This window comes from Ornithodoros turicata, unplaced genomic scaffold (genome assembly GCF_037126465.1).
Source record: "Ornithodoros turicata isolate Travis unplaced genomic scaffold, ASM3712646v1 Chromosome99, whole genome shotgun sequence".
Classification (NCBI taxonomy): domain Eukaryota; kingdom Metazoa; phylum Arthropoda; class Arachnida; order Ixodida; family Argasidae; genus Ornithodoros; species Ornithodoros turicata.
Window position 1 is genome coordinate 159470 of NW_026999399.1, and position 26619 is coordinate 186088.

At 45.7% G+C, this 26619-nt stretch overlaps 3 protein-coding genes across 5 annotated transcripts in view; 1 reads left to right on the plus strand and 2 right to left on the minus strand.

Annotated features, from left to right (window-relative positions):
* Nucleotides 1-26619, minus strand: part of LOC135374697 (uncharacterized) — a 98556-nt gene that overhangs the window by 63129 nt on the left and 8808 nt on the right. Inside the window, exons 4-7 of one of the 2 annotated variants that reach the window (XM_064607616.1) lie at nucleotides 11970-12008; nucleotides 10142-10183; nucleotides 8391-8444; nucleotides 7453-7768 (exon numbers count right to left, since the gene is read on the minus strand). In XM_064607616.1, the coding sequence (XP_064463686.1) occupies nucleotides 7453-7696 (244 nt within the window). In that variant the 5' untranslated portion in view covers nucleotides 7697-7768; nucleotides 8391-8444; nucleotides 10142-10183; nucleotides 11970-12008. Of the gene's footprint in view, nucleotides 1-7452; nucleotides 8353-8390; nucleotides 8445-10141; nucleotides 10184-11969; nucleotides 12009-26619 lie in introns of those variants that run through there. The other variant, XM_064607617.1, reaches the window with a different exon arrangement.
* Nucleotides 16290-21945, minus strand: LOC135374699 (sterile alpha motif domain-containing protein 3-like). 2 transcript variants are annotated; one of them, XM_064607619.1, is made up of 10 exons: nucleotides 21708-21945; nucleotides 21305-21391; nucleotides 21072-21142; nucleotides 20663-20755; nucleotides 19841-19928; nucleotides 19550-19717; nucleotides 19290-19493; nucleotides 19041-19212; nucleotides 18757-18842; nucleotides 16290-17401 (listed from the first exon to the last, which is right to left on the minus strand). In XM_064607619.1, exons 1-10 carry the CDS (start codon nucleotides 21858-21860, stop codon nucleotides 17120-17122), a joined length of 1404 nt encoding a protein of 467 aa, XP_064463689.1. In that variant the 5' UTR covers nucleotides 21861-21945; the 3' UTR covers nucleotides 16290-17119. The 2 variants fall into 2 exon arrangements, with proteins under 2 accessions (XP_064463689.1, XP_064463688.1); XM_064607618.1 differs by having other exon boundaries at nucleotides 20663-20818.
* Nucleotides 21691-26605, plus strand: LOC135374688 (uncharacterized). Its single transcript, XM_064607612.1, has 3 exons — nucleotides 21691-22467; nucleotides 22815-24384; nucleotides 26511-26605. The coding sequence occupies exons 2-3, from the start codon at nucleotides 22815-22817 to the stop codon at nucleotides 26603-26605; spliced, it is 1665 nt and encodes a 554-aa protein (XP_064463682.1). The 5' UTR covers nucleotides 21691-22467.

Sequence of the window (26619 nt, forward strand, 5' to 3'; positions counted from 1 at the left end):
GGCACCGTCCTCATCATTGGCATGGTATTCAAAAGGGTTAGATGTGACGTGTTTAAAGGTTCATGCGAATTGTGGGTCAACAGCCCGGAGCGAAGAAAGGGTCCGTACGGGCTTTGACGGCCGGAGTGAATGGCCGCTTTGTTAGAGTGTGCAGAGGATTATGTGAACGAACGTAAATAGAACGAGCAAAGTTTTTTTTTCTTCTCTCTCCATTATCATCGGTTATGTTCTGCATGGCCACTGCTTTCTGCTTTCTTTATTGCATGCCACAACTTTGTATTACAAACAACTTTGCTCGTTCTGGAATTTTCCCCACGTAACCACTAACCTCCTTATCTTTCGCTATGTTTGCCAATTCTTGCCTGTTGTCCCGTTTCGTCCACGTGTTCGTGAACCCCCATTTTTCTGTAGCCGGTCAGGAGCCTAGATCACTTCGTTCACATAATCCCCTGCACACTGACAAAGCGACCATTCACTCCGGCCGTAAAAGCCCGTACGGACCCTTTCTTCCCTCCGGGCTGTTGACCCACAATTCGCATGAACCTTTAAACACGTCACATCTAACCCTTTAAATACCATGCCAATGATGAGGACGGTGCCCAGCAGAAGACAGTCTCTGTTCGAAATGTCGGCGGCTTCTGTCCTTTCCTATCCACTTGGTTTTCAAAAGTACCAACTATTGTAGTTTTTTTTTTTTCACTTTTTTAAATAGTGGTTCACATCCGCAGTTTTTGCAGTGAACTGGCTGATGACCAGACGGGGTGCTAGATTTTTGTGCAGCAGAGTGTTCTCTCAACTTCGTGTTTATACATCTGCCCGTTTGGCCTAAATAGATTTTACTGCGTGATAAAGGGATAATGTACACAGCCCCTTGTGTACATTATAGCCATTTATTATTGTGTTATATCTGACAACCCCTGATTTGTTGACAGTTTTGTTTATGGCAGGGTATCTTGAGAAGTTTATTCGGTGCCGTGATCTCGATAATGATTCCTGCTCTTCGCCTGACCTAATGTTCCTAGTGCTCACGTGTTTGTGACATGCTTACGCCTTGGAAATTACGTATTTAAATGTGTGAACAATACAATTTTCCTTTACTTGCGGGTACGCAGCCTTCCTGTCTGTTTCTTAACTTAAACTTAAGTGTGAGCCTTGCGGGGAATGAATAATTATATTCTTGCAGTGAAGACGACCTGTTTACTTGCTGGGCGAATGATTGCCTTATAGACGATCGGGACGCACAATGCATTCCCTGTCGTACCTGCGCGTGGTTGAGGCGATTTTCAGGTGAGACTTGACCCAGTCGAGATTCGCGATTTGTTTATCGTTACTCTGAAGTATGTAGCGTGTGACACTTGTTATGCGGGTGTTGGTGCTGTAACTTATGTTGCGTAGGTGACCAGAACGATATGGACACTTAGTAACACTTCCTTGTCTCTTTAAAAGGCTTGATACTGCAGCCACCTTCTACCCAGGACGGTGCATAGTGTCTACCCGAACTGTTTTAGGTGCTCGGTCTCCACTAATCGGAAACGCACGTTGTTTTTCTTGCCTTCACGGTGCACTAAACAGCAACCCCTCATAGCTCAACAACAGCGTCGCATATGCAATAACCACGCACCGCTAATAAAGAGCAGGAATGCAATACGTATTTTGGATACGGCATCCAGGAACGGCGATGCACAAAATACAACAGCCAACACCGCCTAGACAGACAAGGCCTCTCCATGCTTCCCTCTCCCGCGCCCTGACGTCGCGAAATCCCGTCCTGCAGCTTCGTTTGCTGCAGCGAGATTCTACATTGCTAGGTGCCCGCGTCCCACTGCGTGCGTTATTATTTTATGAGTGAATGAGCTTACATTCACTAAAAAGCAGGAAACACACACAAACACAGAGCGCTACTTTCAACATTTCAATGCATACACGCTGAAACCGCTGTTGTAGCGAATGAGCTTCTTAGCAATGTAGCACCTTTGACCAACAAGCCCGTGAGCAGGGGCAATTATGAGACGTGTCCGACATGAATTAATTTCAATCCTTCTGAACCATCAAAAACAAAAGTAATCAGAAAAGCTGTCAATGGTGTCCATGATATTTTCTTTGGTGTTTAACAATCGCTCGACCTTGCCCATTGAAGGAGATGCACACATATATCAATACGTATTTAGTTTATGAAGCACAACAATGCATACGAGGCATCGTTGCGAAAATTCGACATTTCTGCATAGGTTTGCGAACTTGATTTTAAGACAGAACCAATGTTGAAAGGGACGAGGCACGCAACGAAAGTAAGAACAGCTTTAGTGATTGAAAGCGAAAGCGCAAGTGATCATAAGAACTGGTGCGCGAGAGATGTGCGCGCCAAATGTCAGTTGTCGTCGTTTTCCAACACCCTCCCTCGACAACTACTTCTCAACAAGACCCATGCGATCTCGTAAGAACTGTAGCTGCTGCCGAGGGAGCAGTTGAGTCAGGGCATCAGCGGTCATCTGGGCTGTCTCGCAGTATTCCAGGCTGACCACTCGGCGTTGCACCAAATCCCTAATATGGTGATGTCGGACGTCGACATGTTCTGTGCTCGCGTTGACTCCTTCAGCGAGTGCAAGTTTAATGCAGCTTTGGTTGTCTTCAAATAAGACGGTTGGCTTAAGTAAGCAAATACTGAAAGACGGTGGAAGTTCTTGGAACTATAGCACTTCTTGTGATGGTAGTGCTGCGGCGACATACTCCGCTTCTGTAGACGATTGCGCAACCGATGCTTGTTTTCAGGTGGACCATGAGAAAGGGCTCCTTCTAGTTGTATGAAGTATCCGCTGGTGGACTTGCGGCCCTGCTTGTCTCCTGCCCAGTCAGCGTCCACAACAATTCATCTCAAATTCCGTGTTCGGCTCAGCCGAAAGCTCCAGCTCGAAGTCTCTGGTGCGCTTCAATTACCGCAGAAGCTTTTTCACAGCATTCCAATCTCGTTGATGTGGTTTGCTTACACGCCGTCACAGAATCCCTGCCGCGCATGCAATGTCTGGTCTTGCCGTCGTACTGAGATAGAGTAGCTCCCGAACCGGCTCGGTGATATATGTCGTTGCTGGGAAGTAGACCTTCGTCTCCCGTGAAGTTGAGATACTCTGCATCCATTGGTACTGGACTGGGTTTGGCGTCCTGGAGTTCGTACTTCCCCAGCAGCGCGTCGATTTTGCTTCGTTGGTGAAATAGGAAACAGCTATCTTGCGGACTTTCCAACTCTATTCCTAGGTAGCGACTGACTTTACCTAGATCCTTAAGTTCGATGTCCCTCCAGGCTTGAGTGATGACTGTGTCGTCTTTGTGACAAATCAGTATGGCATCTACCTACAGCAGTATGTACAGGCGTCTGTCTCCTATGTCCTTGAAGTAGAGAGAGGAATCCGCTTAGCTACGGCTGTACCCCTCTTGCAGAAGAACGGAATTTGCCTTCAGGTTCCAAGCTCTTGCAGCTTGCTTAAGTTCAAAAAGGGACCTCTGGAGCTTGCAAACAAGCCGTTCCTCCCCTTCTGCAATGAAACCTTCCGACTGCTTCATGTAGATATCTCCTTCGATATCTCCGTTCAAAAAAGCTGTTTTCACATCAAAGTGCCGAACTGTTAAGTGTTGTGCGGCAGACACCGTAAGCAGAATACGTAGGGTGATAAGTTTAGCAACACGAGCAGCCTGGTCCTTGTGCGACCAGCCTCGCCTCGTAGCGTTCCACGTTGCCATTGTTATCCAGCATTGTTTTAAAGATCCATTTGCACCCAAATCTACGAGGACCCACGTGTTTAACTGTTCAAGCGATATACTTTCCTCATTTGCAGCTTCGATCCACTTCATCCTTTCAGAAGGAGGCAACAACTGGACTTCTTCCCAACTGACAGGATCAGTGGACGGTGCAGCACGCGCGACGTACGAAAAACGTTTTGGCGGGACTCCTTTGTTACTCCTCGCTGAATGACGGGGACTGCACGCTTTTTCCATGCTTTCACGATGCTGATCCACGCCATCGGGATCGATGTTATTCTGTGAGTCGGGTGCGCTTGGTAACAGTTCCACGCCAACATCACCCTGAGCCGAGTGTTCGTCTCTATCACCTAAAGACGCAGAGGGTGGAGTAGTTGGTCCTCCTAGTTATGCTTGGGAACAGTCCCTCTCTGTGAGGGGAGTTTCGTCGAACACCACGTCCCGGGATACCTTGAGGAGTATTCTGCATCCCTTCTGTGTTTCACTGAATCCAAGTAGTGTGCCTTCTACAGCACGAGCATCAAATTTGGATATCTTCTGCTTGGGCACATGTACAAAGGCGCGGCTTCCAAAGGTCCTTATGTGCTGTAGGCTGGGCTTCTTGCCATGCCACAGTTCGTAAGGTGTTCTGCAGAGGGCTCTACTAGGAAGCCGATTCTGAAGATAACACGCTGTCAACACCGCTTCCCCCCAAAACATTTTCGGCATGTTAGCTCCGAAGACCATGCTTCGGGCACCCTCACAAAGCGTGCGGTTCCTGCGCTCAGCTACACCATTTTGTTGAGACCTGTAAGGAACAGTTGTCTGGAGCTCAACGCCACAATCACGAAGAATCGCTCATGATCTTCCTTCAGTATATTCTGTCCCGTTGTCTGCGCGAAGAACTTTGGGGTACGTTCCGAACTTGGTCTTCACCATGGCCAGAAACTCTTGTAGTTTTGAAGCAACTTCATCCTCGGATTTGAGCAGATACAGCACAGTATAGCGAGAGAAATCGTCGACGAACGTCAGAAAATATATTTTTGCTCGGTGTCATGACCCTCAGTGGTTCACAAACGTCCGTGTGAACCAGATCAAGGACAGCTCCCAGCTCGGGATGTGCTGACTTTCGGAAACGGTTTCCGCTTCATTTTTCCGCTGACGCAGCTTGTGCACTTGAGCAGGTGACCGCAGTCTACGATGAGGATTCCATCTGCTAAGCCTTCCTTCTGTAAGCGCTTAATAGCATTCGGATCACGGTGTCCTAGGCGCTGATGCCAGAGGTGAATGCAGTTCCAGTGATCCGAGTCGCGAGTCGCATGTGCTGAGTAAGAATTTGCTGTCACAAGCCGATACAGGTCCTTCTCAGCTCTTGCCTTCGCTAAAACCACCTCATTCTTCGTGACAGACCACACGTTCCCGTTAAATGTCACGACGTTCCCACGGCTAGCTAGCTTTTTGACTGAGAGTAGATTACTTTCCAGAGAAGTCACGAAAAGGACATCCTTGATGCATATCCTATTGACCGTTGATCGGGACACCTGACAGTAGGGGACTCCATCACCGATCCTGTGAGAAGAGAATTGCTGACTATTTGCTACAGTAACAAGCTCTGCTTTCTCCTTGAAGTTCCTCGTGAAAAACCGCCGGTCATGGCACATGTGACTTGTAGCACCGGAATCAATGTACCAGCTCTCCCCAGTAGAGCCTGTCGACGTAAGAAACGCAACCTCTGAAGACGACGAGTGTTGTGACACTGCAGTGCGAGCTCTCTGTTTGAGACGCCCTTTCCGGAAGTTTTTCCTCTGCGCCCTCCAGGCAAGACAGTCATTCCTGAGATGTCCCACCTTCTTGCAGTAGAAGCATTCTCTGGTGTCAGAGGAGAACTTCCCACGGTGCTGGTCTTGCACACGGAGTGCCGATTCAGAGTCGGGTGCGCACGCTGCAGACATTTCTTGCTTCCTCTTATACTCATCCATAAGCTTTCCTTTGACGTATTCCAAGGTCAGGTCGTCATCTGGCCGAGTGTCCAGAGCGGTGACAGCGCTTCGTAAAAGTCCCGAAGCCCGCTGAGAAGAAGAGCAGCCACTTGGAAATTGGTGATTTCTTGCGCGATGCCTGATGTAAGTCAATATATCTTCATCGTTTTCCACACGTGACTGGTATAGCTCCCTGAGTAAATAAAGCTTGTTGCTTAAGTTTGCCCGCTCGTGAACCTTCTTTAGCTCCTCCCACATCTGCTTCGCTGACGTACAGTTACAGACGTGCACGATCTGTCCGTCATCGATGCTCAGGGAGATTGTGCTCTGGGCCCTACTGCCTCCGGTGATCCATGCAGGCGTTGTATCCGCTGCGACGTCACTCGCAACGTACGACCAGGTGCCCCCCGGATGAGTAGCATTTTCATCTTAAACTTCCACACTTGGTACTTGCCGTCAACGAGCTTCGCCACAGAGAATTTGCTTCATTCTGCAATTTCCAACTCGACGCAGCAGGAGATGACGAGCAGACCCGGTTGAACGATTACCGATGATCAACGCGCCCTGGGCCCATAACCTGTTGAAAGGGACTGGGGCCACTTAGCGAAAGTATGAACAGCTTTACTGACTGAAAGCGCAAGTGATCAGAAGAACCGCCAAATGTCAGTTGTCGTCGTTTTCCAACAACCAATCACAAAAACATCACGCAGTGTTGACTGCAAGACAGGGAAGGAAGTCGTAGTTACTGAAGGACACACGGCTGACTCTTGATGGTGTGTCCCGCACCTGTTCACCACTTACACCAGTTGTTTGTCTACTGCAAACACGTCACAAGAGGCACCTGAGAAGAAAATAAAAGCGAGTACTGAAGCAAATGCAAGAAAGTCAGTGCGGGGAATGATATCACAATGTTCTCAAATGTATCAGACAAAATGTAAATCAAACTCTTCCTTTTTTTACATGTTTAACCCATTCCACCCCCCACCCCCACCCCTAAAGTGTACCTGCAACAACAGGCTTAATGAAAAGAACACTAGGTGTTTCTTCCAACCAGCATTCCCTGACATTGACAGGGGAGATAGCTATAGCAAGCTAGCAAGATAGCTATAGCAATAGAAACTTCCGTTTCAACACGTTCTAGCTGTAAACAGGCTGTTGAACAACATTAAGCTGCGACAGATCAGTTGCACAGGGAGAAGCAGCTTCTCAGAAACAAAAGATAAAATTCTACAAGGTGAATACTAATGGTGCCATTTAATAATAGTAATAATAATTGGGGGTTACGTCGCGAGACAACTCAGATCATGAGCGACGCCACAGCTGTCGGTCTGTGGATTGCGTTTGCCCACCTGAGGGTCCTTTAACGTGCGATGAAAGCTCATCACACGGCGCCCCTTATTTAACGTCCTTCTCGGAAAACTGCGTGTCTAAGCAACTTGTACCCTGCCACCGAGTTGCTGACGTCCTCGGCCGGGTTCGAACCCGCGATCTCGGGATCAGAAGGCGAACACGCTACCGACTGAGCCACCGAGGCCGGTAATGGTGCCATTTGATCACAGCGTTCTATGGGTGCCCTTCATAACGTAGTCAATGTTGCATCCAAAAACTGTAATTGTACGCCTCAAAGTACAACTTTTGCACGTATTTTGAAGTATGCTGTTGCAAACCGTTCTAGAACTGTTCCTGAGGAAGTATTCAAAGCTACACCACCAGTCCAAACGAGTAGTAAAGCTGTTCAACTCACCTTTATTCGTGCTTTCGTGTACTCTTAGCAGCAGAAGTTGTAAGTCGCTGGGCTTGCCGCTGTGTACGCAATTATTCCGTAAGTTATGGGCACAGACACTGCAGTAGGATCCTATTCTTCGGAAGTACACGCTCGTTCGCTGTTTCACATCGAGAAAACGGGTGAATTCGTCTTCGAAATAGCATCGCTGCCGAACGCAACCACAGCAAGCGGACGCCATTGTTGGCTTGCCGACGGACGGCATAGGGTGACGTCACGGAGCTGCGGAGGGGCCTTGTGTATGTAGGTGGTGTTGACACAGCCCGCTCAGAGGAGCCTAGATGATGCCGGAACAGAACGCTCCTGACGTCACTACTGTTCCAAGTGCGGCTTTCAGTCGAGGGCAAGAGATGCAAGTTCGGAATTGCATTACAAATTCTTGGAGTCGAATATAAAGGAAACATTTTGCATGGTACATCGGAACGATATAAGGAATCATCTGACAAGGCCTGTTTTACTTCACATTTCGTGTCCAGATTGGACCTTTATTATGTCAGAACAATGGTGGTGAAATACCATTTCGTCCTCACCTACCTCACTACCTTCTCAATAGATACTAACAGAGATTTGGCGCTTGTAGACCTATTTTAAACATATCATTTATCTGCTAACATTTCCGTTCGCTCTTGATTTCCACTCCGCCTATGCGGGCAAACCGGTCCATTTTGCAGCTATTCACTTCCTATTCGCTACGGTTCTAGACTTATTCGCTTCGTATTCGATTATCCAAATCAGTTGTTCGCTTCATATTCGCTTCGGTTTTCAAACCACTCTTTGCACGGGATAGTTAACATGCAGGTGGCGAAGATGTTACACTGTATGTCGTGATGTAGTAGGGCGATAAGATATCTAAGGGAGTTGCTCACTGAAGAAGTAGCGATAACCATATTTGCACTCACGTTCATCGACGAGGTTTACTTCATCAGGACGTTCAGCAGGAGCGGGAGCAACTTCTGCGGTACCAAATGCAATGCATTAAGCAACACAGGTAAATGAGTGAGTCAATCAGAACTTGTGGACTGCGCACAGTCTGCAACTCTTCTAACGTTTCCATCAGCGTCATATTCTGATGGGACCATTCAGCCGGCTGTGGGATATGAGCCATAAAACGGCCATAATGGCAGTTATCAATTGTTTTTGCGAGTATATATTTCCCGCTCAACATATGCTGCTTGCGCAGAAATGCTACACTTGTAGAAGCCGTATGTTATTTGAAAAACACTGCATGGACCGCTGATCTGTGCCGCAATCGGTAGACGGTTTCAAAACCATGGTCAACATGTCAGTAGATAATGTCGTTAAGTTAATATATTGTTTCATAAAATGCATTGAAATGCAAAGAGGCAAACACGTACAAGAACAGCACAACACACTCCGAAAACACTGATAAAGCACTCCCTCAATCCCTTTCTTATTTACATCCTCGACTCGTGTAATACTGTGTCCGTCCATGGGACGTTTGCTGTGCGGTCATACGGCGTATTTCGGAGGCGATGCCTGGTGGCATTCTTACTCTCTTCTCAACTGTGCACATCATGACAGTGCACATCTCATCAGACACTATTGCTACACTATGGACCTTCACGATGGGATGGAATGAAATGGTCGCTCAATCGGTGCAGTGCGTCTGTCACCATTCTGACGTAGTCAGATAATGTGCATCCTGGCGCGGCTACTAAGGGAAATGCACCGACATATGTATCAAAAGCGCCCGAGGAACACCCAGGAAAAACGAAATGCCATTAATTACTAATGTTCTGCCATTGTCACGCAGACCAGTCATTTCGCTCCACGAGCTTACATAGCTCGAATTTTGAGTTCACAATGACATTCAATAAACATACAGCACTTGATGCATATTTCCATTTCGACGCCACGTATTGCCTTTTTTTAATTCACCGGAGCACCAAACCTCATGCCCGGCGTACCCCCAGTGTATTTGCTGTTGCATGTTATCTATGTGTCTCCTCCCTGTCCTTCCCAGAGTTTTTTTTTCCTCCTCCTTACATATCCTCATGGTAGTCTGTCAAGTCAATATGTACCGTAGCTTGGAGTTGATAAAATTCCTACTCAGTTAGAACCTATGTTGACACAGGTTTCCTAAAGTGTAATGTAATGAGAGGAAAATACAAGAAGAGCGCAACACCCGAATCAAGCACTCCCTCAATAGCCGCAATCCCCCCTTATTTACTCTCTCGACTCACGAAAGTCCCAGTTACCCCTTAGTACCCTGAAGATGGGATGCCATGCTTGTTCATGGGACGTTCGCTGTGCCGCAATGCATCTCGTTTTCTTTTGCAGCATGAAATGAACTGACAAATTTACGAGTGTGAGGTCTTTCGCAGTTTTCTCAAATGTAAATTTCACTTCTTTAGATGGTATATAGTCGACACTGCCGATGTCAGTACACGCTCTCGCTACACTTGGGACGTTGACGGTGCAATTGAATGCAATGGCAGCTCAATTGGTGCAATGAATCTGTTACTGCTGGCAAAGCCAGTGAGAATATTTGTGGATTCAACCCCCATCGACAACCGTGCCTTTGGTAGTGCGCTTTTCAGAAAACGAAATGAGGGTGACATCCTCATTTCATGTGCACCATTCCCATAGAACCCCTCCCGAAATATATTTGCTGCTGTCCATCACGTACCCGGGCCTATAACTGCTTCCGACGCCTGAGCACTTGCCGTTCCTGAAATATGAATTAAAAAGACAGAGAGTCAGCATCTCCCAGAACGCGATGTCCGTAAAAAGACGCAACTGATATGCCGCCAAGTTGCAGCGTTCAAAACTCAGGGTCTCAATCCTAGACAGATAATGGGTCTGAAAATGACCATGTTTCAAAACACGATATTACTGAGCAACGTGCCTGTTTCCTGTTGTTGGTTATTATGTCCGTTCAAGTCGCTTTACCAAATGAAATATAACTTATGTAATGAATGAGCTGTTATCTTATTTATGCAAATGTAATGAATGTGACTGGCGGAGCGGTCGCGCTACAGCACCGCAGTGACAGCATTGGGGAGAGTCAACTTGTCTCAAGCGGTAACGCCACTGCGCTGTAGAAAACCACATCAAGGCTTATTCGATTAACTAATGCAGCAGCTTGACGAGAGGTATGTCGCGCAGAGCGAACGCTGCATTAGCTCTGCTCAGCGTAGCTGGGGGGAGAATGTCAATGGTCTATTGCGGGGAGTCACAAGGCGTCAAAGTACGGAATGACGATCTCCTCTCAGCAGCGCGATACGCGTCCGCCTCCTAGACGAGACAGCTGCTTCTGCTGTGTTGTCGGGCTGCTCATTGCCTTCGACACCGCAGTAGGCTGGAACCCACTGGAGAACCAGCCTGTGCCCTGCTTCGTAGACGAGCTCGTAAGACATTAGACTATCGTAGACTCGTAGACTATCACCAACGGTGCGGGTGAGTTTTTGACGCCAGATTTTGAATTGCTTGCAGCAGATTGAGAGCGTGCCGATATATGCCTGAAATGGTCTGAAGGAAACCCATAAAAAACGTAAGCCAATTACTAATATTAAGCTCCTGCCTGTGTTACGCAGACCAATCATTTCGTTTCATGAGCTCATGTAGCGAGAATACTGATTTTGCAACGACATTCAACAAAGTCAAAACGCTTTATGCGTGTTTCTATTTCGTAGCCACAGACTGTTTGTTTTTTGTTTTTTGTTTTAATGGGTGGTTGTGCGTGGTGTTGTAGCTGTTATTGCTACAGGCTGATCAGAAAAGCGCAACACCACAAAGCACTTCCTCAATAGCTCAAATCCCCTCTGTACTCTCGACCCATGAAAGTCCCAGTTACCCGTTAAGACAGCGAATGTGCTATGTCATGTCTGTTAATTGTGCGTTTGCTGCGCGTCCATACATTTCGTTGTTTGCATGTTGCAATTAAATGCCAAATTTGATAGCCTTGTCTGTTTTTTCTTCATTTCCCCAACTGTGAATTTCAACTCCTTACATGTGAAATAACCTGCAGTTTCTCGTGTCAGTAGAACTGTCGCTACAGATTGGACGATCACGACGTAATCGAATGGAATAGCCGCTGATTCTGTGCAAAGCATCTGTCAGCGCTGACGTGGCCAGATGGGAAGTTTGGAGGACTTAACCCCTGATCCGAAAACGTTTCTTTGGGAGTGCTATTGGGCAAGGGAGATGAGGGTCACATCCCCTGTCCCCATGTAGAATTATCATCAGGTGTATAATCAGAATTAGCATGATGTCTAGAAGCTAGCGATAATACCACAGCACCATTCCTTTCGTTGAAATATCAGACACGACTGCACTCGATCACGTGATAACCAAGAAGTGAACGAAGAGCGAGCTTCTCGCGCCTCCTTGTCCTAACTTTATTTTTCTCGTATAAATATTGTACCGAAGAACCCATGGGAAACATGCCCCATAGACCTCCCCCCCCCCCCAAAAAAAAGAAAAAATTCATCGCTACGTCGCTGTTTTTCACATACCCAAGTCGGAAGCTGCCGACACCTGAGCACTTTGAGTTTCTGAAATACAAGTTCAAATGAAAGCGTCAGCATCCACCAGAAGTGATGTCCACAGGAAGAAGTCACTGGTGTTGCACGATGTTTCAGCTTTAAAAATCCAGGGTTTATATCTAAAAATGTCTATATATCTGCAGGGTCCGAAAATGACCGTGTTTCAAAGTAGGACATCACTGAGCAACGTGTCTGTTTCGCGTTTGTCGACGTCCGTCCAAGTGGCTTGGTCCACTTCCAAGAATGATCCAAGAATCAATGGTTGATGTACGACGAAATAAGATAAAACTCAGATCTAAGCAGCAGTGGTCCAGAGGATAATTTTCGTCTCATTATGCAATCTCTTCCATTTCTAATGCGAACGAAACGAGGAAACATTAATCTCCAACGTTTCGTTGCAGTCAAACGTGATACTTGTTGTGTCACTATCGCCAAGCACAACACATCTCACCCATCATGTTTGATGCCGAGCTCAAACGACCGCCCGTTCAGAACTTTTTCCTTCAACACTCTGCAAACATCGTGCATCGGAAGCGAGACGGCTGTCGCAAGGTGTCTAGTCGGGAGGGCTATCTTGAAGAGGTGCGTATTTTGAAGAAATAAAATGAGAACGATTCTTGCCGAACACGTATTGAATTACAAATAGAAGGTCGTTTTCAGCACGGTAAGTCATAATATGGGAAGTCAGGTTCAGCAAACTTACTCAGTGATATTTGGCGATAATTTTCTACGTTTAACGTGTCAGTTCTTTTGGGAAAAAGTATCACGTTTGCATGAAGCCAGTCGAGTGGTAGTACAAAGTTTTCTAGCGATTCCTGACACAAGTGTTGTGTAATATTTACGCGCAATATTCCGCAGCACGGCAAATAATTTACTATATATATAATACTGTAGCGGCCGCCTGGTTGCGAAATGGGCGTGATGAACATCGCGAGGACGGTGCGACGTATGTTTCGTGATTCAGCGCTCGTGCTAGATTCAAAAAAGGGCTTGGACATCCCATTCGGACGAAGAATAAACCCACAAGTTTTTCGGCTTGCTACATTTTGGTGGCAGCGGTGGGATTCGTCTTAGTGACATGGCAGCTGAAAACACGTCAGTACTTCAGCAATTTCTTCTAACCGACACATATTCTTGAGATGGGGACCTTCAATCCTAGGAGAAGCACCTTCTCGCCTGAGCTCCAGGTGGTTCGTGGACCGACGAGCGGAAGTTATTGCTCTTCCCGTTGTTCGCCGCAAATGAGAGATAACATGGTACAAGATCCGTATATTCTTGGCCTCGACTCTGCCACCAGAGACAAGGCCACCTCTGCTATCCCTGCACCGCTTGGTGATGCTTTTCAAATAGCCGATGCTTTTCTAGTAGTCTTGCAGTTATTCGCCAATTTCCGCTATCTTCTTCCGCTGCATCGCACCAGTGGCGTACGTGTCACAAGCCACACCCACGACAGATCCACTGGCGGGACTTGCATCAGCATAGCTGGATTGGACGGGAACGTTGATGCCCTTGCCACCTCTGCAAAGTGCACGCCCTGCAAACGTCCCAGTGTGCTACCGTTAGGCAATTTGAGTCACCTCGCATGCTGTTGTGCACGGCGTCCACGAGGATAAACCCAGTCCCGGTTTCCCAGATATCCGGCAACAGGAAACTAATCGGCATTCCTGGTTCGGCCTCGCTGGGAACGCCTATACAGTGGTCCACCGGCACCCTGGGAGGTACCTCAATCATGATTACAGGCGCCGTTGAAGGTTCGCCAGCTAGGATGCTTCTAGACTCGGGATCCAGTGTGACTATCCTTAACTACGATATCTTGCCGCCACTACGGAGGTGTTCCCCGACCCAAGCCACTCTACCCCAGCCTGTTTACGACCTCAATGGTAACCCATTGGATGTCGCAAGAGTTTATGACCTGATGATATCTGTCCCGGGAACCACCAGTACCGTTCTACCTGGTTTCGTTGTCCGTGATATACCGCGTGACTGCATTCTCATCGTAGACTTCCTCGTCAGACGTCATTACAACATCGACTTCGACGCTCGCACCCTCAAGCTCGTTCGAACACAAATATGACCGAAGCACACGCAGCGAATCGTACGTCAGCCACAGGACCTCTGTTCAGCGGTCACTACTATACTGCAGCCACATACTCGTGACTCAGAGGAGCATGAGGTGTTATGTGTGGGGGTTGCCGTGAGCAATATTTCAGACACGATCTACACCAGTCGGAGACGCTGGGGTTCATGGCGATCCAAAAGATTCTGTGTTTGAGCTTCTCCAAAGATGTTTCCTCTACCGAGGTGGCCTCTGAGGGGAATGTCATGTGCAGATTTGAGGATTTCGGCAACCAACGTTTTTGACTCTACAGGGACTGGTGGGACACTTTCTTCCACACTAAACAGCTGTCGAGGATTTCCAAACAACGTTTCTGGCGCAGGTAGTTCTTAGATTAGGCCTGAAGAGACGAGGCCGTGACGCCGTCCGACTGGGTACGAATGATCTCAGACAGAACTGGATCACGCATCTGGTGCGCACATAAATCGGCATGGGACAGTGCTGTGGGCGGCGAGTTTGCAGACGAGCCAGGCATGCGCGACAGGGCGTCTGCATTACGGTGCTGTATTCCCCGTGGGTAAATCACACGAAAATTAAACTCATTGAGTTGTTCGAGCCAGCGTGCAACCTGGCCTTCTGGTTCCTTGAAGAACCGGAGTCATTGTAGTGCACTGTGGTTGGTCCTGTAGACGTACTCCTTGCCGTGAACATAATGACGGAATACGCGAATGAAATAGACAAGTGAGAGCAGCTCTTTGCGTGTGGGTCTGCACTTCCTCTCGGGCTTGGTTAGGGCTAGACTTCCGTAAGCTATGCCTCGCTCGGTCGCGTTTCGCTCATGATAGAACAGCGTCTAAACCGCTGTCGCTTGCATCCGTGTCCAAAATGATGGGCAAGGCTGAAGTCTCGATAGCGAGGACTGGCGCGCTTGTGAGTAGGCGTTTAAGGTGGGCAAAAACAGCCTCACAGTCCTCGGTCCACGCAAAGGCGGTGCCATTTTCGAGCTGACGATGCAGTGGAGAGGCGATAGTGGCGAAATCTCTGGTGAACCGGCGTTAACACGACGCTAAACCCAACAACGACTGGAGCTTCTTCGCGCTAGACGGTGAGGGCAAGTTCACTACCTTCTCATTCTTGTCCGGGGCGGGGTAATGTGTCGTGATGCTTCATCCAGCTTCTCTTGGCCATAGCCAGAAACGAGATCCAAGGAACTGAATTGCCTGGCACCCTTCAAAAGTTCGACTGTAACGTCGATACGTGGAAGGGGGAAGGCGTCTGTACAAGTAAAGTGGATTCCTCCAGCAGTGCGTCCCCCCCCCCTTATTCAATATATGTTTCCCTAGATCGCATCGGCAAAGTACCCAATTCTCCTTCTGACCGTCAATCTGGTACGTATGGTACCGGATTACTACCGCCTCGATGATACGCGGCAAATTCCTCGTTGATACCCTTCGCGGGACATGAACATCTTTCTGCAAGGGGGAATAGTGTAGCGGCCCATAGTTGCGGAATGGACGTGATGAACATGGCGAGGATGGTGGGACATGAGTTTCGTGACTCAGCGCTAGCTTCGAAAACTTGTTGGACATCATCTTACGAAGAATAATCGAAGAATAATAATCGAAGAATAATGTTTTTCGGCTTGCTCCAGCACAAAACGTATATATGTTCCTTCCGCGAGATGCTCGTTTCGACCATTTACACACCGACCTACACTCTTAATTTTTTTACTCCCTTTTGGGTGTAATCCGGTGGTGTCATAACTCACCCCCTAAAGGGTGTATGGGAACACCTCTACACTCTAAACCTTTTTACACCTTAAAGGGTGTAAACCCAAATGTGCAGGGCACGCACCTTTTAAGGTGTAGTTTAACACCATGAACATTGCGGGGGTGTAATCACGTGCGGGGGTGTAATCACGTGCAAGGGTGTAATTATATGGAAGGGTGTAATTCACAACGCAGAATAAGAAAATACACAGAAAGAGTTGTCAGCTTGATGCAAAAAAAGTACTTTTTTTCGCATCGCGCTGATAACACTTTCTGAGTATATTCCCAGGACTATCTTGGAAAGAAGAGCATTTGTATGTCATTTTGATTATCACAAAATTTTACTGCATCTAACCTATTCAGTAAAAGCTGCTCTGCTCATGCAGCATGTCTATAGGAAATTCATAACTATAATGCGATCATCTACGTGTACAAGAATACATTACACGGCTAGAGGCCAGCATGACTAGAAAACTTATCCTTTATTAGTATGGCTATACATAAAGTGTGGCTATACATAGGAAATATGGCTATACACAGACTAGATGAAGGGACTAGAAAACATTTCAATGAGCTATATGAGCTGTGTCGTACTCCGGCACGTACATGACACCACCAGCACTTAAAAATGGTATGCGTGGCTTATATACTCTGAACAGTCTTTTGACTGAAAATTTGCGATAGCAACATGTACATGCCACCTTTGCACATCTGTAATGTAGCAGATTATTTATGAATGTACCCTACCCAGTGCCTTAGCACTAATACTTTTTTTTTTTGTTAATGGCTTTCATTGAAACGTAAGACCGCTACTCCCGTACTCTTCAGTGAAAACCAGTAATTCAGAACAGAATTACTGTTTGCTTTTTTGCGAGTTCGCTTATGCACATATAATCTACTTGGCTGCTTAGCGCACCGCCCGAGGGAGCTCTGATAGCCTCAAAGAAGCTGCTGAATGTATAAAAAGCTGAGAGCTGCTCTGAATTTTTATACAAAGGTCCTGTAGATTACGTTAGAAATACTTGCAATATAAGAACAACAGGAGTAGCAAACTGGTCTGTGGCTGAACAACTACTTGTGTTCATTCGTTCCTGAGGCACTCTGCTTTGAATGCATTTTGATTGAATGCGATACAATAACTATGCACTGAACATGACTTTGTTCAGAGTTACCGCACCTCACAGTAATAGCCATGCTTGTGCCATGCACTGGACAAGATGCCGTAGATTAAATTTGCAATTACGTGCTTGTCACGGTAAAGTTTCCAGGCTGCTGTTTGTTGAAAAAGATGGCTATTACCGCAGCGCATTGTACTTTTTCAGAAATGACACTACAGGCTTGCAAAGGGGTGTTGCCTGTAATCCTACTACATTTTCAAAAAAACTTATCGTCTTCAAGTGCTGCTGGCAATAGGACGCATTGAATATCCAGTATGCCGAGATAATGCTGGAGATGCCTTCCATTCCCTCAACAACATGGTAAAGGGGGACGTTTTCCACAACAAGCTTGAGCATGCTGCCTTCTTCCACAGATGACCCAGTATATGAGATATGGGGTGTTGGCGGGGCATTTGCAGTCTGTGTGCCAGAAAGAACAACATATAAGTACCATTGTATATTACTAGCAGCTGACGAACACAATGGCAATAAGGTGGTGCTATGCTACAGGGCTTTTCCGTAATCATGTCTAAACAGCTATCATAAAAAGTAGGCATGACAAAAACATGAAGTCAATGGCGCCCACTTTCATATTGCTTTTGTTACTTGTTGATGGTGCCTTTGTTTTACGTTAACAGTGTTTGTGAAGTCAGATGTTGTGGCATTTCCGATCTGAACTCAAACTGCCGAAAAGCTACCTAAAGCCGCATAGAAACACCATCAAAAGAGAGATAAAAGCGAACACCACGGACTGCATAGCTTTTTCGCACATTTGCTTTTCTTAATTTTTTATCATTCATATTTTCTGTGCACTGCACGTGCAGGATGAAGTTAGGATGTAAAGGCCTGCTTTGCATAATAGGTACGCCACGTATGCCTAACCGCCCATGATTGTGGCAAACTGGCCCTGATAGTATCATTGAAAAATTTTGGCGTGTATACAGACACATGGGTCAAAGGTCACACGCATACTGCAAAGGTTACTCTTTACTACTGCTATAACTATGGTTGGTAACATTATTGGAAGAAAAGATGGTAAAGTCGGGCAGATTTTCAGGTGCACTATATTTTGATACAGGAGAGCTTTTAGAAATAAGAGCAGTAAAAGGCGAGGAAAGTGGGGCCGTCCATGACGCTACTAAATGCAGCAAAGAGCTTTAGTAAATAAGGAAATACAGAAGTGCAGTAGTACAGCCCAGTCCATGAAAGACCTTCGATTTGAGCTGGTACTAATTTGTTAGAAAGAAGGCTCTTACTGAAAGATCCGGAGTATCGGGGAAAACGTCTTGGAAAATTAAATACTGAAGAAGATATGTAGGAAGCTATCAAGATTGGAAACAAGAGGAACTGGGACAAGAAGTCATATCTGAAAATGTATCAGTGGATTCGAGATGTCAAGAGATTTTCAATTTTAATGGTCATGTATTTGAATGTATAGGAAGCTTTAATTTTTAGTTTTTACCTAAAAAAACAATAATAATTAATAAGAATATGTGAAGGAGGAAAATTAAGGCTCTGGTGTTACTGCACACGCTCCGTTGGCTGTGGCCCTGCTAACCAGTGGAGTTTATATTGAATTTTATTTTTTTCTCCCTTTCCCTGAGACACCTTGCATGGGATGGGTTGTTACTTACTCCTCTCCCTTTCCTATAATTGATTTTATCATTCAGTCTATAGTTCTTCATTGTAAATAAGTAAATAAATTGCTCAGTTGTCTGGTGACGTAAACCCGCAATTATTAAATTAATAAATAAATTGGAAGACACGGCACTTACCGACTCGTGAACAAACAGGCTGCCAATGGCTCTGGTCTCCTTAAACATGTCAGATAGGGCTCTGGTAGCAAGCAAAGCTTGGAGATCTTAGTAAGAAAAAAGGAAGAGTAAATTAAATCTACACCTTAATAACACTAACTTTGCAATACCTGCACAGGATTTCAAATTATTAGTTAAGACGGTAGCCAGAGAATGGCGCTTGGCAATAATTTCAAAATGAGTTAATTTTAGTGTCTATTGGAGTATAATAACTGAACCACAAGATGAAGGCAAACGCTACTTACGTTTCTTCCGCCTCTGACATCCTTGGAACCTGTCGAGGCCCAGAATGCTACTCCTGATATCATGAGCACAGCGTACGTCTTTGTTGGTTACAATGTGCAGCACTTTGTAGATTGCGTCCTCTACTGCTTTCACAGCGTCCTTTTGTGTTAGTAGTTCAAACTCATGCATGAACTGAAAGTTAAAAAAAAAGAAAAAAAAAACGAGACCAAATTGCTTTTTTTCTGTTTCCATGTATCCCAATTACTTACTATCTTAAAGTCCATGATGTAAGGGAACTTCCTTACAGAGTCCAAAACCATGGTTGTTCTCATTTGCTTTGACCTTTCTTGGAAGCTTTGTTCTAAGCGCGTAAACATTTGAGGAACATCTGGTTGTTGCTTCAGGTATTCATCCAAGAGCCATTCTTCGTGTTTGTTAATATCTGACGTGCTAAACGTGCTCTGTGCGTTCTCCTGTGTAAAATGCATAACTCAGTGTGGCAGGTTTAACATACGCCACAGATACTTACAGATGGTCTTGGTATCTTGTTGCGCTGCAACATATTTGTGCCATCCATGTCCTTCTCTGCATCCCTTTTAACACCATATTTGGCTCTGGATTCTTTCACCATTTCATTGTTAGTTATCTTACGTCGCTCATTTTTAAATTTATTTCGAAGGCTTATGACCCAAGAATCCTTAAAAGAGAAAGAAATTAGTCTTGACGTCCTACCGTATTCAGCTGCTTCAGTTATTTACAAAACACAAATTCTGAAAGAGCAAGCTATATCGTACATAAAGACATTATGTCAGCAACTCACAAAGCCACTTCCTTTGTCATCAGCCAAGTTACGGTACTCTGTGACAAGCGAGTTGGCCACCTTCGAATAAAACTTGGCAGAAGGGTATCTGAAAATGTGAGAAATTACTTTTCAGAGAACGCCAAAATATACAGGGTGTCTGGCGAGGAAGTGTCAAAAAATTAAAAAAAACAAAACAAAAAACTAGGGGTGATAAAAGCATGGGACTTGCTTTATGAGACTCCTGAAGGATTTTGCCACCTACTGTAATGATTTTCGTTAGTGTGATTAGTGGAATTTCGCTAATTAATTTTTGAAAAATGCCAAGGAAACGTCACGTTTTTCTGCCGGAATTGGAAAGGCCATGTCTGGAAAAGCGTATCCCAGTCAAAACTGGTTGATATTGCGCAAGGTTTTTCAGAGAAAAATTGCTACCTGAAAAGCACCCGCAATCCTGTCGCAAGTTGAGCGCTCTGGCGGCCTTCGCTTCGAGGCGGATACAAGCTCCGCCCAAGGGCCCTCTGAAAAACATGCGCAACATAAACTAATTTTGACTCTGATACGCTTTTCCAGGCATGGCCTTTCCAATTCCGGCTGAAAAATGTGACGTTTCCTTGGCATTTTTCAGAAATCAATTAGCGAAATTGCACTAATTAATTACACTAACGAAAATCATTACAGTAGGTGGCAAATCCTTCAGGAGTCTCATCAAGCAAGTCCCATGCTTTTATCACCCCTAGTTTTTTTTTTTAGTGATTTTTTGACACTTTCTCGCAGGACACCCTGTATACAGATGACATGCACATGATCAATGCCAAAGATTGTTTTAAAATATATACATACAGTGTGCATCGAATCATCGACTGGTACAACTCCTCTACGATTTTTTTGTGTACTGAAGGTGTCAGTATGGCTTCTTCAAGCTTTACGTTCATCCTGCAGAAGTCCGGAAATGTGTACTCTCTGCCATCACGATCGTCACTTGGGCAATCGCTGCAGCTGAAGGGATTTGTTATGTTTACAGTGTTTAGACATGTTGTAGATGCGGGCAAGCTGGTGGCCCATGTCCATGGTGAATAACGCCTGAGTTTGGGTAACAAAGAAGGTAATAGATGACACGCATACACATATGCATGTGTGTGCGTGTCATATATTCCCTTCTTTGTCACCCAAACTCATGTCTTACTCACCATGGTTACAATGTCTATTTTACATTCGTCAGAAAAGTAAAATTGTAAAATCAGGTAGTCACCTCTCTGTGAGAATTGATGAATGTACAACGCCTGATGACGATTCTTTTGGTTCCAACAGAACTGGGGTTTCCTGTAAAAATGGGACGTATAAATTAGTTGGTTTTACCCTTGGCGAGGTTACAGCAAGGTACTCCGCCAATACGCAGCGATTGACGAACACCATGAGTACTGTTTATCACCGAATGCGAACCGGCAGCATTTCCATAAACAAGAACAGACATGTGATACTCACTGTGGCGACCACAAATATTTCTGCCTTGTCAGGAATAACGTCATCGTCCGCAAGGTCGATGTTTCTTTTGAAAACGTCGTCGAATACCTGTTGAAGATGGGAAAAATTTACGATAAACGCATCTCCGGTTGAGGACGGGAAAACAGCGGGAAAGTACGACAGCGAAGCTGTGACATCCGGCAATTATGTTGGGGAGTTGGGGGCTAACACATTCGCCGACCATACGACCGTCCAGCACTGCGTTTCCACGACCACATTATCACACGTGCACAAGTTCGCGTTTGCGTGTATGACGGGAGCAAACGCGAACTCCACGTCGTGTAACGCAGCCCTTATCTCTACGCACACGATTAAGTTCTCCAGCATAAAATAAGAAAACACATGCTCAGAAAACGGGTATTACCTGAAACCTGTCTCTGTCCAAGTTCACAACTGGTGCTAGCAGTCTGCATGCTCGTACAGCGTCTTTCAGGGCGGCGAGATGGGGATCTTGTAGTGTTAGTTTCCGCGCTATATCCGCGCTTTGTACGACGACAAGGCATGAGACAGATGCCATTCGTACAGCTACGAGGCTCTGCAACCTGTGTAGTTTCAACGACTAACGTTTGATTCGTGATGAACGCACAATATATATCCCTCACCTACGAAGCGTGCAAATTCAACCACCGCGCGTTGTCCCACGTTGGCTCAAAGGAGCAACAACACACACCGACAACGTATCCGTAGGTGGCGCTATAAGCCTATTTTTTTGCGTGTTTCTTGCTGGTATCACAATTTCGCTGTAACATAATTCTGATTAGATATATTCTAATCAGGTATCAATTACGTAACTGGAAAACACATTACGTTATAAAATGCAAAGAAGGTTACAAAGCAGGAGTGATAAAATCGGTCTTTCCTAGCAGCCTCACAAGACCGCGCCGAGTGCGCGAAAGTATCATTGCTTCATTCTCACGTCTTGTCAAGCTCAGCTTTTCAACTTGGCAGAACGGTGACAGCCTAATGTAACCAAGCGTGAAGCGATGTAAAGGGTCATCAGTGAAAGAACCGAGGGAGAGATGTTCATCTGGAAAAGCCCACCCGACAACCTCCTCCAACACATTTCTGCGTAGCCATGTGACAAGGTCCGTCCACAGAACGAACCAGCCGCAGTGAAGGACACGGTACGTATTCTGAGTAAGCTAAACACGCACGAACGCACAGTTACCATCTTGTTCATTAACAGCTTTACGTGAAAGGGAATCTTTGCGACGACGGTAGTCCGAGCTAACTGAATCCGAAAGCAGGCAGGAATGAACTAGCAGAGATAAAGAGATAAGATCTTCCCTACCCGAAAGATTAAGAATATGACAGATGGAGGTTACAGCTCCGACGCAACCATTCTTTTTCTTCCACCAGCGCAATAATTGGGCGAAAGCTAATTTATTTTGGTCAGCAGCTTGGTTACAATTTGTGTTTTAAGAAACTGAAGCCTAATGTGTCAAGTTTAACTTTTTAAAATTTATTACAGATGCCAAATCTACGCTACTTCCAGTGCCCCAGATGCCAACACAGGGCATTTACTTTGAACTCACTGCTGCGTCACCTATCCTCATCTCATGGCTGTGAGAGGAATTGGGCTTGTGATCTGGGAAAATGTGCCAGAACCTATACATCGTTGTCTCGTTTCCGAGAGCACCTACTCAAAACGCACAGTAGTGACCAACCTCAGTGCGTCGATTCTTCTAGTGTGCAACCTGATACCAACGTTGAGCATGTGGACAACATGGAGAGCAGTGATGATGATAATGCAGAAGCTATCCCTCAATCGGCTCAACAAAATGCTTCAGCTGATCTACCATCCACAAGTACTGCAAGCACAAGTACTTTGCGGCCAACCACTGAACGACAAAATCCTGTGAAAGAATTCGCAATGCTCCTATTGAAATGGAAAGAAGCAAAGAAGCTACCAGAGTCAACGCTTAACGAGATTGCAAACGACATGTTCAATTTTTTCAATGATTGTGGGCCACAGCTTTTTTCTGCACAAGGTAGTGATGTGGAACCATCTGTGAATAGTGAAATGGGGCAACTTTTGACAAAAAAAGGTCGTGAACGCTTTTGGACTGGTGCCCTTCCATATGTTGAGCCAGTCACAGTGACCTTAAATGAAGCTGGCGAAGCACGAGTAAGCTTCCAGTACGTGCCCATCTTGGAGGTGTTGAGACACTACGTCGAATGGCTTGACAATTCATTCACCAGTGACCCATGCAGGTTTGCTGACACCTTAAGCTCAGTGTTTGATGCATCAGCCTTTGCAAGCCATGAGTATTTCTGTGGGGATCGGGAAAAGTTGTGCATCCAGCTTTACACCGATGAATTTGAGGTGTGCAATCCCATCGGTGCACAAAGACAAAAACACAAGCTCATGGCTGTGTACTATACTTTGCTAAATGTACCATCACGCTTGAGAGCACAACTTTCACACATCCATTTGGCTCTCTTATGTAAAGAAAAGCACATTCAAAAGTACGGGTTTGACAGAGTACTGGAACGGCTGCACCAGGATATTGCCCACCTGGAAACTGAAGGTATCACGGTTCACAACAAAATGATTACTGGAAGCGTATTCTGCCTCTCAGGTGACAATCTCTCAAGCCATCGGATTGGTGGGTTCAAGGCAAGCTTTAACCACGGACACATTTGTCGATTTTGCATGGCTCTACATCATGAAATTCGAACAAAACACAAAGAACAGGACTTCGTGTTGCGCACTCCAGCACTCCACAAGTTCCACTTGGACATGCTTCGTGGGGGTGTTGCAACGTTGCCTCTTTATGGCCTTAAAGCACCATCTGCAGTTCACACAAAGGGATTTCATCCCACTGAACACTTGCCACCTGACGTAATGCATGACTTGCACGAAGGTGTCATACCGTTTGTGTTGCGCCACTTTATAAGATACTTCATCTCCCAGAGACTGTTCAGCCTTGATGTACTGAATGAGCGCATCTTAAATTTTGCTTATGACCAGTGTGACAAGAAAAACAAACCTGAGCCAATCTCCCAGCACTTTTTGTCTAGTGGAGGAGTAATGAGAGGTACAGCCTCACAGAGGTTTTGTCTTTTTAGGAACCTAGCATTGTACATCGGAGATTGTGTTCCGCACGAAGATGAGACATGGCAACTATATACAGCATTTCGTGAAATTGTCGATATTATAATGAGCAAGTGCATACCACGAGTGTATGTTACTTATCTGGAGCGCTGCATATTTTCTTTTCTGGAAGGTTTCACAGCACTGTTTCCACAAGTGTCCGTACCATGCAAAATGCATTATATTGTGCATTACCCGAGATTCCTCAGCATGTATGGTCCCCTTGTAGATATCTGGTGCATGCGGTTTGAAGGAAAACATCAATATTTCAAAGACATTGCAAGAAAAATTCGTAATTTCAAAAACATATCCTATTCATTGGCCAGAAGGCACCAACTCGGTCAGATGTACGTGTGGTCAAAGCAGTTCATGAGTCATGTCACCTCCACTGATGGAACAAGAGAGGTGCTACTTGAACACGTACCCGAACACATAAGAAACTATGTTTCTGACAATCGCATGGTTGTTGGCACTGTGATGTCTGTCAGAAGTGTTACGATTGATGGCCTTACAGTTTCTGCAAGCTGTGTAATCGTAAAAGAAATTCCTGAAGATGACTTGCCGGTATTTTCAGAGATCTTAGGAATATATATTGTAAATTCTGAGATTCTTTTCATTGCACAGTGTTTAACCACCGTTGGATACGATAGCCACTTGCATGTCTACGTGGTAACCACCAGTCAGGAAACGACTGTTGTGGAAAATTGGAACAGCGTTTCACCTGACGTGCTGAACCTGCACAAACTCCCTGATGGCAGGCACGTTATCAATCCACGTCATGCGCTTCTGTAATGTGCCTTATTTAATCAGTCAATTCATGTTATGTGCTCTTGGATTGCCTATGTTATACCCAAAACGCACTGACGCAGGATCCACATCGCGCGCAATCGTGATTAGGCAGACATTGCGATCGTCCTGAGGTGCGGACAAAGCGAGTATCGGCGACAGAGATCAACGACGCAGACACTTGTCCCGCGCTCGCGAACATGATTACACACTTCAAGGAGGGTTGGCACAGGCGCAGTGGCTTCCTTTCACTTCTTCGTCTTCTCTCTACTCGCACTGCCGGTTCCGGGCGTTCCGGGCTGGCACGAAGGCGGTGATGGCAGCGGCCCGAACGAAGAAAACAACATTGACAAATGCTGAAACAGCTGAAACAGCATTTGCATTAATGTGAATATATTTCAAGTAGACATCCTGGACCACTGTTTTCTTTTAATTTGAAACTTCAGTGGGTATTGTGGAAAGCTGGTGCGAAGCTCTCACCAGACGGCGTCAAATGAAAACCTGGATCACGAACGTGAAGTGCGGACGGCGCAGCGCGTCCAGCGGGATTGTGTCAACCAGGATTGCGGGTCGATCCAGATTGTGTGTGACAGTGCGTTTTGGGTATTACTTCTTCACTTATGTCAAGCTTTCCTTTGCCTGAATTAATCCACGCCTCGCGGTTAATCATGCCATGTGTTTATTATTTCTTCATGTTGTGCGTTCTTTCAGTGTTTCATACGTAATTTTAATGCGCTCATGTATAATGTTCCCCATTTATGTTAGCAGTATTCGATCTGCTTTCAGTGAACAAAATAAATGTGTGTTCAACATTCAAATACACCTTAGAATACACCCTGTATCGCACCCTCACCGAAATTTTTCAGAAAAGGGTGTAATACACCATTCTTACACCCTCAAGAGCTCTGAAACAGATTCTTGGGGTGTAAAAAGGGTGTATTGCTGCTGTGTACAGCCATTCTACACCCATTTTACACCTTTAGGGGTGTGAAAAGATTTAGAGTGTAGGAGACGTTACACCCTCCAGAAAAAGGGTGTTTTTTGTTCGACCAAAAACACCCTTTTGGGTGTAATCAAGAAGTGTCATAACTCACCCCCTTAACGGTGTACGTGAACACCCTGCGCAGGATTACACCCTTAAAAAAAAGGGGTGTTTGCGCATGTACGCAGCACGAAATTTCAGTTTTCTGAGCTGCCAGCAGCTGCAAACTGTAAATCCGTGTGAAAGGACAAAGAGCGAAATGTTGTAGAATTGCACACCCCAATTTCAATTGCAAATTTCAGACAAGTACGTCACAAGCAGTACAATGTACACTCTAAACCCAGTGACGGATAGGTGCCGCCTGATCAACTGGCACATTTCTCAAAAAATGCGCTAGATGACTTCAAGAGG